Raw genomic sequence first — 20,463 nt, forward strand, 5'->3', positions numbered from 1 at the left:
TAATTTGCCGTCCTTTTGTATCTCGTTAAATTTTATCAACATAAGCCATAGACTCAACGATCAAAGAAGCCTTAACCACAGTATACACAGGGTGTATCAATTACGATGCATGTGTACTTAGATTGCACACATGACTTTATTTATGCATAAGCAGTTTACTCTCAAAAGTCAATATCCTTTGAAACATTTCATATAAATTTCACTCAGGGGTTATTCAGGTTCATTGATGAGGTTGAGGGAGGGGTTTCTGATAGGTTGTGAAGGTAGAACTTTAGAGAACGAAACAGCCTTCTTCTCTTCATTCAAATCATCATTTCCCTCTTTATATACAAAGAACCGATTGATATACTATGTTTAATTGTCATGATTAGTAATTTATCACGTGATTACTATTAAGTGTGTGATTGGCACCGTTGGAGCGATTGAAAGAGTACTATCATCACAAGCTTCATAAGAACACGGTGAAAGATTTTTTCAAGTGAAAATAGGCCTATTACCTAATGAGAGATGGGTAGAAGTATCTTTTTCTATTTTGCGATATGTAAATAACAAGCAAATCGTAACGGTCTAACATTATGGTCTTAGACAAATGTATAACAACCGGAAAAACTTTCTTTTTTGCAGTGCAATGCCTTTAGTTAGCATGGATGATGCCAGGAAGACGTAAGAAATATTTATCTGGTTTATATTTTGTATTAGCTAAATGTAAGCAAAAAAGTATATATATACAATTCACTTGGGTTTTACATCACTTGAACTCAAATTCTTTCATATGGCCAGGACCAAGTAACTAAATTCCAAAAAATGATATAATAAATAATAATAAAAGTGGCCGGATCTCATCCAGTAATTAACACATTTTATTGATTTTCCATATTGAGAATTTTTCATTGATTTTCCATATTTAGAAGTTTTATATTATGTTATCTAGTCAAAGCTAAATAAAAATTGAAAATAGTTCTTTATGACGTCACACTTAAGAACTCTATGGCTGTTTGAAATAAGATTCTCGCTGGTTCGTCTTCCTAGGCTGTACTTTCTCCATTTTGTGTAGGTCTCTGGCAAACAACGCACTGGATGGCATAATTGAAAACATAGCGTATGCTTTCCTTTATTCTTATTTTCTTTTTACCTTCTGCAAATCCGTGTCTTGTACTATATAGAGTTTTCCGGTTGATATGGCAGATGTGGTATTGAAGCATAGCCTTTTTTAAAGGACACTGACTTGGGAACGAAGCCTTTGTTCACATAAAGGGAGAAATTGTCATATTTTCTTAAATAAAAACGTAATCAGGGCTGAAGGGGCTATTGCCCTGTAGTACGATATTCATAAGCGTTTTTTCTAAAATGCATTTCAATAGAAGCAACCAGCAAGGGTTTAAATGATTACTACCAATTACTTTAGATGAATCTGATTAATACTTTAATGCATGTTTCAGCTATGCAGAAATGAATATACCAAGCAAGGAAATGGAAAACCCATACTACAGAGCCAGGTATTTTCAAGTCTATTTCTACAAAGAACAGTCAGCCTTAAGAATCGTAATCATCCAAGAGCTCGGTGTAAAATACACAAATTAAAATGGAAATTAGTGCGTAACCTTTCAACATTCAGTCAGATACTCTGGTACTTCTTATAGGGTGTGTTGTGTCCCCAGGGGGTTACTTGAAATTGTTATATACGGGGGGATTCCATCCGATAATTATGAGTAAGAATTTTTTTTGATCTGATACTTCTGGGTACCTGATTTAACGATTTACTTTTTTGATACTCGTGGGTCCAACTGTCACAAAACGATATCAAAAACAGGAATAAAAGAACAGACGTGTTTAAAATGATTATTATAGGAAACAGTCTAAATTACTATGACTAGCGGTATCCTATGTGCTCAACAACCAGTTTTTGTATTTTGATATTTTTGGGTCTTATCAACATTTTTTAGCTGATAATTTTTGGTCTGTAAAATTTTTATTCGATACATTTAGGGGAATTTCGATAATTGCGGATGGACCTCCACGTATATAAAAAGTTCAAGTGACTCCCCTTGGGTTGTGTCTCAAAAAGAGGCAGTCTTTTTTAGAATTATGAAATTTAATAAACGGTTGATGATCCAAGCGCAACCAATATAAATTTAAAAGAGGCAGTCTTTTTTAGAATTATGAAATTTAATAAACGGTTGATGATCCAAGCGCAACCAATATAAATTTTTATTCTTTTCAGTGATTATTATTTGATTTTTTTCAGTGATCATCGACATGCAAAGATCAATCCATGCTATGCAAGGTAATAGGACCTCCATAGAAATCACAGAGGCTGCTTGCCTCCCCCTCATAAGGTTCATTTAATCCTTACACGTTTTCTTATTACAAAGAATGCCATTTAAAGAAGATCTATAGTTTCTATTAGAGTAAAAACATAAAAAAGACATAAGAAGAAAATGAAACATAGAAGGAAACAAAAGTTTAGATGTTCAATGACCGAACCCATGTTTGAACGGGTGGCAATACCCATATCATAAGGGGTATACCTTTAGTACTTCTGTTTGATAGCTGGTAACGATAATAATCTTGAATATCACAAAAGTCAGTGATTATAGACTATGGTCTGTGGAGTAGAATGGTTCTAAGATGCTACACCAAGATCTGAGCTTCATTCAATCACCAAGCAACAGCCAGATGACCAGTTATCTTCCAGTTAGCGGTGGCATCAAACAGCACATGGTTCATCCCTGACTCAAAAGTTTCTTTTCTTCTACAGGGAATATTGAAAAGTTCTTATGGACTTCACTACGGGCCATACGGAACTACATGTTCCATAGCAGAGCTGCTTTAAAGCGAAGTTTTAATTGTCGCGATCATGGCACGATTAGAATTTCCCAAAGTTTATTTCTTAGAATCGTCCTCGCAGTAGAACGAATACCTTAGAGATAATATTGCTTATTAATTCTTTCTAGCAATACAGAAACACAGCTATCTTCTCAATATAACGACAGGTAAATATCAAATGCTTGCGGAAATGTCTGTCTGTCTGTGTGAAAGTGGGATGCGATTACTGTTCAGGATTTAAGATATGGAAAAGGTTTTGACATCTTTAACGCTGTTGTGTATGCGCGCGAGATGGCTGAGATGCCTGAGATCCGCTGCGATCCAACGCTAGACCGAGAGATAGGACATCATGTTTCCACTCCGACCCTGATCTAATTATTCCAACCGCACCTCATTTCGAGGCTAATACATAATGGTCTACACCTAATACACTACACACTCATCCCAAGAACGAACCTTCGCATTTCTATGCCTGTTAAAACATTTTCTATAAAGTTCCATGTTTTAAGTTTTAAAAACCCAAGAAACGTCATATGGAAAATTATTTCTTTATCAGCCTTCGGAGGTAAACTAAAAATGAGATTTCATCATTCGATTACCTTTAATACATTATATCACAAAAGTTTTGTTACAAGAGGCAAGCAGCAGAATAACCTTGAAATATACCCTTTTTAAAAGAACCAGATAATTTCTGTCGCGGCGCGATGTTTTTTGGGAGAACTTGAGGCTCGGATGTTTTTAATGTTGTTTTACTACAAAACTTAATTTTCTACAGCCATACACTCTAAATTGCCTCTAAATACTAAAAGGAACAGTTTTGCATATCAATTTAAGCAGCACGATTGCTTTGCTGATGAAATCTGCTCTGTTTTGTTAGCACGAGAGAAGATTTTGTAAGAAGCGTTGCTTTCTCTTCTTACTTTTTCATCCGAGATGGGGAAAGTTCTCACGTTGTTTGTCTTTTTTGGAAAATTGAGCCTTGGTGTTGGATAACTGATTAATTGCTGATCTTGAGCAAGGAAACAGTAATTTCATTATCGCATTCAATTTATTACCTTGGTAGGTGCTTGCCTTCTTGTGAGCTTCTTCCTCTGCAATAACACCACAACTATCAACTTTTGCAACACAATTGATTGTGGCAAAAATGTTCTCTGCTCTTTTTCTTTTTCAGTAGTCACTGTACTTGTTTGCTGAAAATAATTTGATACCATGTCATTTTTGAATTGCAGTGGGACAATTGAGGAAGAAGCTGAATATGCAACGGCGAACGAGCAGCATATATACTCGGATGTTCTATCAAAAACGTCTCCTGATGGCTACAGTTATGCACAGAATCCTGCCACTACCAAGTAAGCTATCTGCAAGCTATATTTTACACACTTGACACAAACAGTGTTACAATCTTGCTTTTTAGATTAATAATAACAATGAACTTATAGAGCGCTAAAATCTATATACATATTCTAAAGCGCTGAACAATGTTAAAAAACCTTAATTTACAGAAAGTAAAGCTAGAAATGTCATATGATTATGAAATAAATACGTTTTTAATCCTGTTCTGAAAGTTTGGACGCTCTGAGATCTTCTAATTTCAACGGGCAGTTTGTCCCAGAGCCTAGGGGCTGCAGTACAAAATGCTCTGTCCCCACGAGATGCAAATTTTGTCTTTGGAACTAGCAATGCACGCATATAAGAACATACATTTATAAAAACCTGTAAGCTAAAAAGTGTCCCTTCTTGACCTTCATTTGCAAAAGGTTATTATTCATTTAAAAAAGATGTTGAGACACATTTCACGGTGTAGATATGAGTAGTGCGACAAAATCAACATCAAGAAGTGAAGATCTGAAATGATGACATACCAAACAATTTCAAAGAGCAGTTCTAAGAACCAATTTTATAAGAGCCTAAACCCTAATTTACTATAAGATAATCATTGAATAAGGACCCAGTTAGGCTCAGTAGAATTAACGTAGGTTCTTATACGCGGGTTTTTTCCGTATCACGTAGTTTTGTGACCATCTTTCTACAGGGCTGTTGTAAAGAGAGAATTAGCGCAGGATTACCATTGTTTAAGAACAATAGGAGCACAAAAGATTGTTCGTCTGAAACAAATAATTTTTGCAACATTTTATTGGGTGGGGGCTAATGTCACCCGAGAACAGTAGTAGATACGGCCCTATCTTGTTTAAGGAAATTATTTTATTGTCAGTATTCAACTGGCAGTGTCACTATCACTTTATGGACAGTCATGTCACTCGTGCTGTCACTCTTGTTGCAGGACAGATGTTTCACAAGACAGTGGGAGTAAAGAAGGCGAAGAGAATCCTTACGAAAGTGCCGATTACGGTTATGTTATATAGACATTTAAAATCGTATCTCTGCAAAATGATTATTTTTTGATTATTTTATGATAAAGTGCGGGTTCACAAAACCATTTATCTCTAAATAATTGCTGAATTTCACCTTAAGACTATAGCCTGGTTCTCTCGAATGCCAATCTGCCCTTTGTCAGACAAACCTGGATCAAGCCTTGCAGAATAGAAATTAACAAAGTCAAAATTAACCACCAAAAACTCAAATCTAACCTACATGTCAAGACATATTCTATCTACAGTAGCTTACAACATAACCTGGGTGCCAGAGCCTCAAGATAGTCAAAGGATGATAAACGGGGGAAAGGAATTGCGAAGGAGAATGGGAGAGGAACCTCCGCAATTTCCTTTCCCCCGTTCTTCATTCTTTGACTCTCTAAGGCTCCGGCAGTCCAGGGTACTTACAACTCAAAGATGACGATTCAACCAGTCTCAGAATATTCTACTTCCTAAAAACTGAGATAAATTTCTGGCAAAAAATGCACTGACATTTTCAAGCAAAATTCTAAAGGCAAGGAAGAAAATATTGTTGATTGAAGCTGTTTGCATGAAATTATTCGACTGAATACTCAAAATAGAACATTCAACTGCAAGTCAAAGTTGAAGGGATTTTGTCATGATTAAGGGAGAAGAAGGAGATCTCCAAGTTATAATTTGATTTTCATGTCATGATTTTGTCATGTCATAAAGTCATGATTTTCGCCCTGTAACACTATGGGTTGACATGAGACTGATCACGTGAAGTCACCTTGTAAGATCTTGATTACAGGTTTTTTCTTTCCTGTGGTTTTGTTAATAATCAGATCTAATAAAGGGTCAAAATCACATGTAACAACGCTGATCACACTGAAAGCAAACGACTCTCTGCAGTCATTTTTGATTATTGTACTGAACAAAGTAAAGCTTAAAACAGCGTATTTGAATTCACTTAAAGAAGATTCGTTAAACTAAAAAATATAATTGTTATTCGTATATATTGGTTCACAATGGAAGGATAGATATTGAACAATATGTTTAAACTACAGAGGATTGAAAAGATGGAAGCTTCTATGTTTACCATATTCCTACGAAACTTTATCTCTGATTCCTCACACTGAAAGTAAACGAACCTCTGCGAAGACACCCATTAATTATGACCAAATGCTGTTTTATAGGAAGTAAACTTGCACTGATGGTGTCTAGTTTAGACCATCAGGCACCACGCAAGCAAGGGCTAAAGCCCCCCCCCCAAAAAAATTTTTTTAAATAATAGGTTAGAAAATTTTTAGAAAGGTTACTCTAGCGCAACCTATAAAAGTAGTAGTAACAGTAGTAGCTGACTGGGAATCCTTTTTGTTCATTTTCTTGGCGTCTTATTTTGTTTATATAGTAATTGTTACCTTTTTTGAAATGGACTGTTACAAAATAATGAGTTGAAAGAAGCAAGTATTTTCTAAAAGGGGCGTTTCTCAGGGCGTGGCTTCAAAAGGGCATGGTTTCTAATAGGCGTGGCTTCAAAAATTTCGGCCACACCTCAGTATACCCACTTTTAGACTGGTGCGTGGTGCCTGTAGACCATAGCCTGGTTCTACTTCAGTTGGTCTGTGTCTAGGTCATAGCTTAATCTAGCTAAAGGTCCCTAACGAGAGGGAAACAGTACCGTGTATCTAATTATTTTATTCATACTTTTTAAGAGTTTGTTAGTAAAAAACAGCATTTCTTAATTTTTCGCAATGCTTGTAATTTGAAAGTTTGTCTAAGCTATTCTTTGAAAAAGATGCTTTATATCAAGTAACTTAGTACAGTGAATAAATATAGAAATATTACCTATATGTTTTTTGTTGTCGTTTTGTTCTTCATATTCACTCACTGTGCTTCCCCGACGTTGGCTCAGATAATGTTATGGGCGATCTGCAAAATTCCATGTCTTTAATTAAAATCAACGATAGAGAAAGCTAAAAAAATCATATTTAGCTGCATAGTGTAAGATTGAGAGAGCCTGACCTATCTCTAATAATTACAGCTGAATTCTTCTGTGGGTATCAAAGTAAAGTGCAACATACCATGGCTCCGAAATAAAGAATACAGAACTTTTAAAGAATAAAAAAAATGGAGACAGAGGTGCAAAATAGCAACTTTTACAGTCACATTAAATTTAAACCCAAGTATCAAAGCTATTTGATTAAGCTCCGTTTACAGAGACGCCGCTTATTGTCGCAGGTTTTCAAGCAACATTTGGCGTGATTTTAACCGAATTATACTGTAACTTCAACATTTATGCATGCCAAAAGAATACAAACAGAATTTTCGTCATTTGCACAGGGGCGTCGTGGTCAATGAATTATAGAGGGGGCCAGGAAAAAAATCTTCCGACAAAGTTTCTTTGATTCATTTTGATCAAATAGAAGCATTTCATGTAAGTGAAAATGGGGGCAGAAAAACTCTCAACTTTTGTCTTAGCTGGAGAGATATTTAAAATGCACTTTTATCTTGTCCCTGTTTCTTCATACCTATTATGAACGGTCATGACACTTTGCAACTCTTTAGATCGGTAGGTTAGGACAAGAATAGAGTTCGTCAGAAACTGGATTCCTTGAAACAAATTTCAATAATAAAATCTTGTTCTTAAAATGAATTTCCATTGGCGGAGAATTTCTCATAGTTTTATGGGTGGAAATGTTCTTTTTTCCTTTTTGCTTCTTGAAATGCTTTTTATCCTCGGATAATAAACTAAGCCCAATTTTGGACGGGGACGTGCCATTTTGGTCAAAAATTTGAACCCATAATTCCGCAAATGTCTGCATTCAGCAAAGCAAAAGAAATTTAAAAGCATGTAAAAAATCATCAAACAAATTTTGCATGTCTTTTGCCCCAAAATCTCAATACAACACAAATTTCTAACTGGACATTCATTTTGTTAAGACTAAATCTCCCTCATAATATTTTTGCAACATTTTTCCCAAAATGGTACCCATAATTCTGCATGTTTCTATAAACTATACCCATATTTTTTTTCTATATACTGTACCCATATTTCAAAAACTGATACTGATAATTCCGCAATTTTCAGAGAAAAGGTACCCCTAAATAATGGCACGTCCCCATACCTTCAAACACGTTAAGGTTACCCCCCCCCCTCCATTTTTTACCCATATATGCTATTCTCGTATTTCTTTCTCCTTTAACGTTCTAAAAAAGAAGCATCATAAAGCTGCTTAACATAAACATGCCTTCTTTCCCCTTCCTCGGACATGCTTCATCGCACGAAATGGAAATTGAAAGCAAGACAAAAGAAGTGGAAATTGATAAGGGGAAATTCTGCCCGTTCAACGATTACCATTTTCCGTCTATAACGTGAAGTGGAAATCCACCTTAGTGCACATTCATATCGTTAGAACATTTTGTATTTGATTTACTAGAATATAACAAATATTAAAATTCTAATTTATTTCCCATTTCATTTTTCTGAACATGTTTTCACCTGCATGTTCAAGACGCATCTATATACGCTGCATGAAAATCCAGGAAAAGCTTAGATAATGATCATAGAAAATATCTCAGGCAGTAGAATTTCTCTTCATATATTGTTGTATGTTATTTCTTTGGATTTTACAGGAAACCCTCATAGTGTGAGTACTCAGGCTCATAAACTCAGGCTACAAATTTAGTTACGTATAGGGGCCCACATTTAGTTACGTTTATTAACGAATAACCGATAAATATCTTGAAAAATATATGTATTACACAGATAAAATAAAGGTTCTATTAATTTATCTTGATTGTACAATATTGATACAAATAATGTTCTATTTGTCATGAAATACAATGCCTGCCAAAAGTCATGGTACACAAACGTCAGTTCTCAGGGGCAAATTAAATCATTCCCCTTCCCCCCTTAGAGCGATGTCGGTTTACTACAAAACGACCTAAGAGATTAAGCAGTACGTTTTTTCTTTGGTACTTCTATGATATTTCTCTAAATTGTCAACATTACTTAGAGGGAAAGGGTGCAGAAGTAGGAGTATTTGGGGAAAGAATTAAAAAATATAAAAACACAACGCAAATTGTTGGGTGCTCCAAGTACATTTTGCAATGATTATACGTTCGCAAATTATCGGTAACCGTGACCATCTAGGTCGTCTAGGATAAAGTTTATGGCGTTAGAGATAATTTACCAGCCCTACCTACTTTAAAAATCGCGCAATTAGAATGTTTTGAACACAAGTTTCAAGCGCGTGAAACTTGGCACGGTCAAGTTAACAGTAGATCGCATACAGGCTGCGCGGAGACTGACCGTAGAAAGAAAGTTGTGCGGAAGTGTTCGTGCGATACAACATGAAAACGGAGGATAGATAAAGATTACTGCGGTTTGTCTCAATGGCGAATTCTTTCCGGTTAATTCTAAAGTGAAATTTTTCCTGAAGAAACTGCCGAGCGTCTTCTTAGAAACCGAAACAATGAACAAGAAATATTCTATTCCTCGTTTGGTTGTCGTTCGTGCAGAGACACATTGCTTAAAGACTCATTGCTAACAATGAGCCTTTGCGAGGGTGGCAAATTATCCAGGCGAAAATCCAAACAATAGCAGTAAACTTCTACTGAATAACCATAATTGATTTCAGACTGTCTGAAAATGCATTATGGGACGATTGCGTCGCGCAATGGCTCATTATAAGGAGTCTTTAAGTCATTATAAAACGCTATAAAGGAAAGCAGTTTTTCAGAATCAAACAGTTCTAGCGGAAAACGATATATTGTAAACGAACTTTAGTGGTTTTTTATAAGTTAAATTGGAGAGCGAACATTCTTCAATCGAAAGAAAATGGGATGCAAATGTCGAAGTTTGTAAAATTTGATTGACTTGTATAATAATTATTATATTTCATATGCATCAACGTCGAGATTTGATAATTCAATTTATTTTTCGTGAAGGGTTCCTAAGTGTGACGTCATAAAAAATATTTTAGACTTTTGTTATTTTTGACCACATATCCATAAAGAACACAATGACATACATCTTAAAATTGAAAATCAGTTGAACAAGTTTGAAATGAGGAATGAGCCTGTTCATATGTGGACATACTTTAGCGCTTCACACTTTGAGTGATATTTCAATACGCTCTTTAGGGTTATGTGATCCAAAGTCAAAAGTTTTAAATAAAGATTTTGGTGACATCATCACTTTAGCGAACTCAATTGTTTTAGATATTTAAAAATAGAATAGAATAGAATAAAGTTTTGTGAAATTTTCCTACAATGTCTGCCAAAAGTACTTGGAACACCCAGCAATTTATGCTGCATTATGCATTTGTTCTGTAGGGGAGAGGGGGATTATTGATTTTGACCTTGCAGATTGACGTCAGTTTTTCAAGACTTTTGGCAGGCATTGTAGATATTCCATAGAAGAACATCTCTGACGATAGATGGCACTTTTGATTAATATACATTACAAAGGGTACCTAAGAATTTTTTTTTCTTTTAGCTATCATTCTTGCTGTGTCGGGTGTGTTTGAATTGACTGTTGGAGGTGTGATTTTATTTTTGGGATTCTTTAGTGCAGCGTCTTTATCCAAATATATTATGTTAGCAGTTGGCTGTTTGGTGAGTTCAAAACCTTTTTGATTGCAAAATCCATACAGAGCTTTGGATTTCATTTGCTTGAACTTACACACAGAATCAGCAGCGATTTTAGGGACCGGGGCCGGGCACGTTGAAAACGTGCGTCCAGGACCGTCGCGAGGCAAGCCTTGTTGGGGGGTGTGGACTACAAATTTACCTAATTAACAAATTTTTCCTTAAATTATTTAGTTGCTGTCACTAACCTCTGCAATACATTTTGCCAATCTAACTCCGCATATAATTTGCAAATTTTAGTTTTATATGATAATAACGGACTTTTCTAATCGTTTTGTCCGGTATTGGGACGAGCAAAGGACATAGTTACTACCTGAGGCGGCACCATGGTTGCCGCCGAAGGACGAGACAATTTTCGAATTTTGATGCCTCCAGTTCCCTGGAAAATGTACTCTTTTAAAGCAAATTTCACTAAAGCAATCTTCCTAATCCTATTGAAGATTCTTTTTTAAAGTTGAAATTGAAAAGCAGATAAAAACAACTGGTACAATTTCGCCGTGGTCTTGAAAAATAGCACGTTGTCAGTTACTTCTATAGCTAGGTAACAAGCAGCACTGGTTGTCAATTTAAATCCCTCTTTCCATCTTAGCATACCTTTTGAATGGTAAAAAAATCTGGAGCTCATGAATTGCACTTGACGCATCTACCGAGAAACTTTAGGTGAAGCCCTTGTTTGAAAATTTGCGACGGTGAAGAATCCTGTTCGGATAATCCAATTAACCTCGTGTCACACACGTCGAGGAGTTTTTTGACTGGATCAACGGATCACAGCACAAGTCGCCTAGGGTCAGGTTATGCTCTCCTAAAAATATGACATCTAGCAAAACATAATAGCTCTCTGGATTCTTCATGTCCGCCGAAAATATTCATTAATCAAAATTGTTTCTCATGTTGTCTTTCGTCAACTTTACCTTCCATTACTTCTCATTGTTCCTGCAACCTTCCTCCGGCCAGTGGCCGTGGGGCCGTGGGGCCGTGATGCTTTTCTTACTCTGCGCTATACCCTATCCAGGCGGAGGTCTGGGTCTAGTTTTTGAAAATAATTTATGCAATGAAACTTCTTTAGAGCAAAAGATTTGTTTCCTTTGGAATCCTTCCTTAAAAAGCAAAGAAAATAAGGCGGGGTTTGGGCGTGGCACTTTTGTTTCTTTTGTTATCATCAGCATATCTCGCAGTCATATTTTCTGGCTTCTGCTAACACTTTTAGTCTTTGACTAGAGAAGTGAATAGCTAATAATGGAAACTTTTCATCTCGAACTACTGTTGAGCTGAAATTAAAAATTATATCTATTGCAATTGTAATTTGTGACTGGCTTGCCTGCTTTCCCAAAATAAGACAATTACAAACTTAAAAAGACCTAACTCGCTAACATAGGTTTAGATTTTGCTTTTGGGGTATAAAACAGGACGGTTTCTAACAACTGCCAAATTTCGCTAGCGAATTCGCCTATGCCCGGGAAGAACAAAAAACTTTCCGATCGCTGACGAATTCGCTGAAGACTTTGCTCAAGTGGAAACCGGTCTTAAGTTGCTACTTCAAGTTTCACGCTTAATGGGATTTAGATCTTGGTTAGGCTGTTAGATTGGTGCAAAATTTTTCAAGTTTGTTCCTGTTAGATTGGTGCAAAATTTTTGAAAGAGAACAATTGAAAATAAATACCTAATATTGTTAGGATTAGCAAAGACGTAGCAAACACAAGAAAAGTAGAGTGTTACATCAAGGTGAGTTTTCTAACAATGGGTAAGTTAAGTAAATGGACATGATCATTAGTGACCCAATAGTTCTTTCTTCTTTGTTTTAGTTTTTCTGCTGTGGATGTGCCGCACTACAAGTTATGGTGACAATGGCCAGAGGCGAACCAGACAACAAAGTAAGCTCTGAACTTATCCTGTTCATTTTCAAAGGAAACCAACCTTTTTATAGCATTACCTAATTTGCTAAATGCAAAATTTATGCAGCCAAGCAAAGTCGGCAGTGGCAGAAATTCAGACTTTCCCTGGGGGGGGGGGGGGTTGAGGAGCGTTGGGGCTCAGGCCCAAGATTTTCCAACAAGATAACATCTTGGATCATAAATATATTTTTAAGGAAAATTTATCCCCGTACATTTTGATAAATAAAGGTGATTTTTGGGCGAAAAAAAAACTATTAATGATTTTTGATACCATGATTGATATCTCATCTAAGGCAATTGGTGATACAAGAGGACGAATAGGTCGAGCAATTACACTATTGACAAGTCATTCATAATTGTAACTATTTGTAACTCGTTCATTTTCTGTTTTTATCTTTTCTTTATTCTTTTTTCATTTTTCTGCCCAGTTTCATTGTTTTCTTCAATGGGAAATATATTCGAAAATAACTTTTGTTTGAAAGAATTCGATGGAAAATTCGGCTTATTTTTAAGGAATCTAAATAAGATATACAATTCGCAAGCAGCTTTGATGTTATCATATATAGCTTGTTTGATGATTTATTACTGGCTAATATTGCATCAGGTATGTTCAAGGGCACAGAAAGGTTATAAAGGCCCCTAGGGTAAAACGGGAAACTTAGATTCTTGGCAAGCAGAGCAAGCAGAAAATTTTGGCTCGCCCTTTAGATTAGCTTAAAATACATTTCAGAATGATTTCTTCCAGTCAAAATCTTTCGTTTAAAATAGTTTTATAGCCATAATTCTGCTACGTTTGATTAATTCAATTCTTATAATCGACTTCTTCACTTAATGACATTCCTTAATGACATTGAGACCCTGGGGAATTTGGTCACTCCTGCCCCCTCTATTTGTGACCCTGGGTAGGTTTAGGCTATCAAAGTTTGCAAAAAATACGGAAAATTTGCTTGCTTTGACTCTAGATTATAGCCTTAACATGCACACTTTTCCTGTTCAGGCTTTCAGTGCAGTCAGAACGAAAATCGTATTGAGGGGCTGCCCATTGTAATGCTTCCCACTCAGTAAACTATTATAAAGTAAATATCCTAGAGCTGCAAAATTATTGGGGGATCCAGCCCCCAGCCCCTACCCCCGCTTCCGACGGTCCTGCTGTTTATCAGTGCACAAAACCGTTTTATCACTGTAAAAATTGGTTATCACTGCGCCTTAAAACTAGGTATGTTTCGGATAAGCTTTCGGTCCGTTAAGTTTGTCAATTCACCGACGAAAGCCAGAATTTTCTGAGGGGACCGCTGATTGGGGGAGGGGCCTGAGCCCCGATGGCTCCCATACCTTCCACCACTGATAGTTGGGGTAAGAGTCAAAGGTCCATATATGTGGGGCAGTAGGGTTTCATGCACCCTAAACTTTCACTCAATTGGTCCATACCTATGTCGAAAGAATGAGCTTTTCAGAGGGATTCTTTGCCAAAATGTTATACTTGCAGAGAGGTTAATAAAAGCAGGACACTTATAGGTCGGAATGGCAGGCTTGGGATGAATATAGAAATTTTTTCCTGGTTCTGTAGTAAGCACAACCTGAAACTTTTTCAAAACATTTAAAGGCATTTGACACAGGTAAAAGTGGCTTACAGCCACTCGACCAACAGCGTTTGACCAATCAAATTGCGCACAGAGAAAAACATGTGAACAGTTTCTGCCTTTCTGCAAATCGGCGAAATCCTAAAGCAGCGCACAATGGTTTCACGTGAGCAGTTTCCAATGCCATTCTTGTGCGCGTGTTCTGATCAATTTGGCCTAATTAATTTTTGGATTCGCTGTACTTATGCATGTCAAATGCCTTTAAAGATGATGCCCATATCAAATATTTTCCACTGCTCTTTGAATTACGTGCAGTTAAGAGGCATTTCAATATTCATTAACAACTGCCTACTCTATACCTTAACCAGAACTCGCTGGAGCCAAAAACTGGCTTTGAAAACCCCGTAAAGTTTCATTTAAACGCGAGCCTTTGGTTAAAGCCTATGTATCAAGAAATTACTAGTTTTTCGACCCAAATTGTGCTTTTTGCTTAAACCATGCTTAGATTCAAGGTTTGAAGTAACAATTTGTTTAATTTACCATGAGCAGGACTGCATAAATACCTGTTATAGCTTCTTATTAGCCTTTTACGTCGCCTTAATGATTGCCCTCTCTCAAGAAATTTTCTGGATCAAGGAGGGAAGGCCCCAGTTCAAGCACTCATCCTTACGGCAGTGATCTTTTCTTCTTCTGTCCCAAGGTTGATGAAAAGTTTTTTTGGAGAGGATGCAGTATACTCTTGCCTGTCTCATGTTTACAAGTAGCATGTAGGTGTTTGTCAATCTAGAGAGTAGTCGCTTTATCTTTTAATCGCAGGTTTTAAATTATGGTGTATGTAGCATAGTGGCATTCATCCCCATATGTGGCTTGAACATCGCGGATGTTTTAAGTTATAAATCAGCTTGTACTGGACATGGAAGTTTAGACAGAGGTATGTGTGTTCAGATACCGTCTTTTTAAATGGCATGTAAAATTGATGTGACACAGCTCACTTTTATTGTGGATTCACCATACAAATAGGTAGGTATTTTTACAGTTATCATAACCAAAGACCGAGATACGATTTTTTGTTTGAGGGGCCAGCCCTGATAAATCAGTGTAACAATAGCCATATTTTACAAAATAACAGTATTTTACTTACGCAACTTAAGAATTTTTGGGGGGCAAAGCCCCCTGGCCCCCTTGTATCTCAGTCCTTGATCATAACCACTCTTAGTATATTTTACTGATTTTCATTTTTAGGAAAACACGTTTCCTAAGACGTTTCGACTGAAGTGTTATTCCAGGACGTACTGTTGGCAATCTTCTCTAACGTCCTGATTGTACTTACTCTATTTTATAAACTCTTTTGTATTATTTTTTATATGTAACCTCCATTTGATTTAAAAAGTAGGCCTATTACTGATGAAGACTTAAATCGAAACATAAAATTATTTTGATTGAATATCTATATATATACACGAAGAAGCTTACAGTGAAATGTCAAACAAGTTGTTTTTTATTTAGTATCTATGTTTATATATAAATAAATATATATAAACATAGATACTTAAACAGTGTATATAAAGAATTTCTAGTTCTGACACTGGAACCCTGTATAGTTTACATACATACATACATGCATACACACATACATACATACATACATACATACATACATACATACATACATACATACCAGGGCCTCCGACAAATGGAAGGCCGGGGGGCCTTGGCCCCCCCCCACTTTTTTGCCAAACAATAGAGTTTTTTCAAAATCTTTTGTTATGGGTGTTAAATTTTCCCTTGGCCCCCCCTCACTTTTCAACCTTTGTCGGAGCCCATGCATACACTGTTTCTGGGGCACACACCCCTTAAGCAGAAATTAGAATTGAATCTCCCTTCCTGCCAATTAAACTTTCATATTAGGAAAATATCACCCAGAAGGACTCCAACACATCAGGAAGGCTTTTTGAAGGATCTCACTGCCCCCTGATGAAACGTTCTTTGTGAAAAGACAAGGTAAAAACCATGTAGCATTGTAAGAAAGTTTGATCTCACTTTTAAACATATAGGCTTAAAGGATGGATAATTTTTTTATCCTTACAAAGCACTAGATATAAATACTTTAATCTGAAAATTGCTTTGAGCAAAGAAAAAGTTTTAAAACATACTTTGAAAAGCATATAAGTATATTTTCAATGTTTGCTATTTTCAAAGCCATATTTTTAATTTTGTACAGCCAAAATGATTTACTTTCTCTACCGCCAGGTATGTGCAAAATTGTGTTGGGTGTAATGATTGCCATGAACTGCTCTGCTTTTGTGCTTCTGGTCTCAGGACTTTATGGGTGCTATTTAGCTTGGAAACAAAAACATGAGGTAAGTAAAGGTTCATTTATGTACTAGACTTTGCAACCTTTAAAACTCTTGTCAATCCACTAGCTTCTACAAAGTAACATTCGTATTTTACTTTTAAATGGGCACCTGTATAATTCATTTAGCTGTCTTGTTTCTACAGGAGTCAGAAACAGTTCATATGAATATGACTTCACCTACATGGCAAGAGCCTAAACAGAACATGTATGTTTGAAAATGTTACATCGATGGCTTGCTTGCTTACAAGGAGAAGGGATCTGGGTTTTTTACAGCTAAGTTCCCCAAAGCTAAGATAGTGGAAGAAGTAAATCTCAACTCAAATTAACAGAGTTCTGTTTGATACATATCATTGCTCATGGAAACAGCAAACATGCCACATTTGAGGAAATTTTAACTTCAAAGGATCTTAAACAATACATTTTCACTGTCATAACTGTCATAGCCAGGTCACACTATACACTATCTATGTATAGGTTCATTGGACAGCAAACAAACATACACAATGTCCTTGTATAACAGAATTGTTTTGGAACTGAAAATATTTTTGTATTTCTGTATCTATATAATTGGTTGTTCAGAATGTAGACTTTGTTATTGCTTGTTTAGAGATTTGTATTTTGAGATCTAATAAATGCTTCTTTTTTGCATAAGAGAAGTACAAAGATAAAATGAGCTTGTAAAGGGTTTTTTTCTTACACAAGCCTTGAACTTAGAAAATTATACGAAAGCAGGAGCAGACTGGAATGCCATTTACTTGCCAGGTCTAAATAGATCTTCAGGGCCCAAAAACTTTACATTTTGTGCATTTGGTTTAATTTGCAATTGGAGTGTTGCAGTATAGTGAGACATGAATTGAAATAATACACCTGTTAAAGATGTTAATTACTTTAGTGAAAAGTTTAGCACTTAACAGCACTAGCATTACATCATAATTTGTCATAATTTTGGGGGGATGGGGAGAGTTTAGATTGCGTTAGAAGTTGCAAAAAGTAACAGCGTTCAGAAGTTTGTTATAGACCATTGTTTAAAACAAAGTAAAATGGTTGTTAAAATAAAGTAACATGGTAAATTCATAAACTTGTTATCACAGACAACTTTTGACCTGACCCCCCTGAAAAATTTCCTGGGATCCTGTTGGGCCAGTCTGCCAATGTATGCAAGTAAATAATCACATGCTTTCAGTGTGTAGGCTTGTAACAAGGTGTAATGAGTAGATTTAGCCTTTTAGAATTTTCTCATACTAAAGATATTTCCATGCACCTTCAAATTTGTATTTTCTTGATATATTCTCCTCAAAATTATTTTGTAGTATGAATTAAAAACCATTGACATGATTCTTTCTAAAAAGAGTCACAAGCAATGAAAGACAAAAGACCCAAAACAAAATATTTTTAACACCACATAGTGAAGCTGGGTGCAAATGCAAACATTTTAAATTGCCAATGTTTGCATCATTATTGCTCTAAACAATCTATAGTGGATTTATTTGCATGAAAAACTGAACTTACTTCAATGAGTTTGCAATTGATTCATGGTGAAAAGACAGGATTACATTGAGATTTCATATAGTTTTGACCTGTAAACACATTTACCCTTGTGTCCACAAAAAGATCATCCTCTATATCATCCTCTGCTTTCTAATTTTTGGAAAAAATCCACTCATGACATCCTTATTGAAGAAACCTGTCCATCACTTTTATTTTTGTGGCAAACTGACAACAAAAGTGAACTGAATAGTTGAATGAAAACATTGTTAAGACCTGCATATCTTTACAATACTGTTATGTTATAAATCTTTCTTCCTTTTCAAAGTAAACAATATTATGTCTACATTTCTTTTTGCTTCTGATCTTAAGGGATTGCTTGCCATTCACTGTCTTTATTATCAGTTCTGTTTACTTTTGGATTTTAAGTTGGTTTCAAACCATCAAAATATGAAATTAAACAGCTTCCTGCAAGTTAGTAAAAACTTTGTACATGAAAAGCTTGTGACAAATCAGCATGGGACTTGAAATTCAAAATATTTTTAACAAATCGAACAAATTCTGAAGTATGGTTTCAAGAGCCAAAAGACATCGCTTTTGTGGTAATATTAAGCAGAAGTTTATGAGCTTGAGCAAACAATACTCTCATCTTTCAACTTATGCTCAAGCGGTAATGGTCACATGACTGAAGATTGCATGGTTTTATCTTCTGAAATGGAAAAAACTTGCTTAAGACGACAATGATTCTAAATATTTTTCTAAACTAAACATGCATGTCCGAGCCTAAAAACGTTTTACTTCTGAATTTTTATATATCAAGCAACAAACAAAAAATAAAAGACACTCACAACCGTAAGGAACTGGCACCAAACAGCCAAATTTAAACTGGCAACATATGCAATCTTAGTTGTTTTTCATGTAAACATTATATTCGATTGAATCTCCATCGGCCGACACAGCCACAGAATAGAAATGACACAGCCTTGTGAAGTTTCCCGCTAATTTGTTAGGATCGATTAAAAAATGAAATCGAGGCCACAATATGAAAAAGGACAGATGGATGAAGTATAAACGGGTACGGGTGCACATTTTGAAACACACTGAAGCTTTTCGTTCAATTCAAAAGGGGGGCAAGGCTAACGAAAGTGGGGGGGCAAGGGGGGCAAGGCTTCTTTCACCTTTGATTGTAGCTTTGAAATTACATAAAAGTGTGGGGGGCATGGCCAACCCCCCCCCCCCCCCCAGTGGCGCGGGTCCTGGATGATCTGAAAAATGATAAAAACTCGAAGCAAGCTGACTGCAATAATAAGCCAAGATTACTGACAAATACGGATAATTGTGTGTGCCGAATGCTTAAATTTTTCAACTTTATGTTTTTAAGTTGTCTAGTAACACTTCTGTGTAACAATGGCTGGAGAAGCAAACTTTGTTTTGACTAGTAGGGGTGGAATGGGACCAGGGGCGTCACTTGAGGAGGGAATGAGGTGGTTCACCCTTCAACCACGAAAATATAGCCTTCTCACAGGCAAAACTGATTCTGGCAGGGCAAGTATTTTCTCCCAATGGATCTGCTTTAATGTTTTTCTTATATAACTGTAGCTAGAAGATGGTTTATGGTAGGAAATTGTCTGTTCTGAAAGTCACACGATACACCAGGGATTACCAATGATAGTTTGGTCTGGAGGGAATGGATTTCTAAATTGATTCCGATTTCCTTTCACTGCAGATTTAAGTGTAGTCGATATGTGTCTTTCTCTAAAACCATGCAAAATATAAAAACACAGCTTGTCAGAAAATTAAGAAAAGATTGATGCAATATCAATCGGACATTGCAACACTGCCTTCTGCCGGGAAAGATCATCCAGTTTGTTGTTAATGTAGTGTGTCCAATTATCTGGAGCATGTGTCAGAACAGACATGCTCCAGATATTATGCACATAATTATGCATGTTGTGCTTTGAAATTTGAGTCCTCACCAGGTAGAGCATTTTGAGCTTTTAATCAGTATGCTCCTTTACAACTGTATTCCCCTTCATCCCTGCATCCAGGGATAATGGTAGCAAAGGTGTATCAATGTATTGAAGCGTTGTTTGAAACGCAAATGAATTCCAACTGAACAACTGTATGTTTGTACGATTTTATTGATATAGTGTGGATGTAGATGTAAATACAATTCTTCACATAAAAAATAATACATTTATGCACATTGTCTAGTGTGGAACACTTGGATATATTGTAATATGTGTTGCAGGAATGTGGCAGTGAATTGGGTTGCAATAAAGTGTATGACACAAAATTAGTTGTGGATTAACCAATCTCCCAGATCATTGTGCCTT

At 36.1% G+C, this 20,463-nt stretch overlaps 2 protein-coding genes and 1 long non-coding RNA gene across 9 annotated transcripts in view; 2 read left to right on the plus strand and 1 right to left on the minus strand.

Annotated features, from left to right (window-relative positions):
• Positions 1–7,019, plus strand: part of LOC135692233 (cubilin) — a 29,654-nt gene extending 22,635 nt beyond the window's left edge. For 3 of the 4 annotated variants that reach the window (XM_065210310.2, XM_065210311.2, XM_065210308.2), the window contains 7 exons: positions 625–663; positions 1,055–1,099; positions 1,440–1,496; positions 2,246–2,284; positions 2,955–2,993; positions 4,056–4,175; positions 5,108–7,019. In XM_065210310.2, coding sequence (XP_065066382.2) covers positions 625–663; positions 1,055–1,099; positions 1,440–1,496; positions 2,246–2,284; positions 2,955–2,993; positions 4,056–4,175; positions 5,108–5,189 — 421 coding nt within the window. In that variant the 3' untranslated portion in view covers positions 5,190–7,019. The remainder of the gene's footprint in view (positions 1–624; positions 664–1,054; positions 1,100–1,439; positions 1,497–2,245; positions 2,285–2,954; positions 2,994–4,055; positions 4,176–5,107) is intronic. The other variant, XM_065210309.2, reaches the window with a different exon arrangement.
• LOC135692241 (uncharacterized) overlaps positions 1–19,175 on the minus strand; it is a 43,396-nt gene extending 24,221 nt beyond the window's left edge. Inside the window, exons 1-5 of one of the 4 annotated variants that reach the window (XR_010516833.2) lie at positions 18,976–19,159; positions 7,008–7,091; positions 5,293–5,358; positions 3,882–4,016; positions 4–2,752 (exon numbers count right to left, since the gene is read on the minus strand). This is a non-coding gene — a long non-coding RNA (uncharacterized LOC135692241). Of the gene's footprint in view, positions 1–3; positions 4,017–4,539; positions 5,359–7,007; positions 7,092–18,975 lie in introns of those variants that run through there. The other 3 variants (XR_010516832.2, XR_016144495.1, XR_016144494.1) reach the window with 3 other exon arrangements.
• On the plus strand, positions 9,839–18,444 carry LOC135692238 (uncharacterized). Its single transcript, XM_065210315.2, has 6 exons — positions 9,839–10,021; positions 10,663–10,781; positions 12,617–12,685; positions 15,103–15,217; positions 16,537–16,646; positions 16,786–18,444. The coding sequence occupies exons 1-6, from the start codon at positions 10,003–10,005 to the stop codon at positions 16,855–16,857; spliced, it is 504 nt and encodes a 167-aa protein (XP_065066387.2). The 5' UTR covers positions 9,839–10,002; the 3' UTR covers positions 16,858–18,444.
• Positions 19,176–20,463: the final 1,288 nt, after the last annotated feature.

Source organism: Rhopilema esculentum, chromosome 13, assembly GCF_057945365.1.
Source record: "Rhopilema esculentum isolate cy_ngs chromosome 13, ASM5794536v1, whole genome shotgun sequence".
Taxonomy (NCBI): domain Eukaryota; kingdom Metazoa; phylum Cnidaria; class Scyphozoa; order Rhizostomeae; family Rhizostomatidae; genus Rhopilema; species Rhopilema esculentum.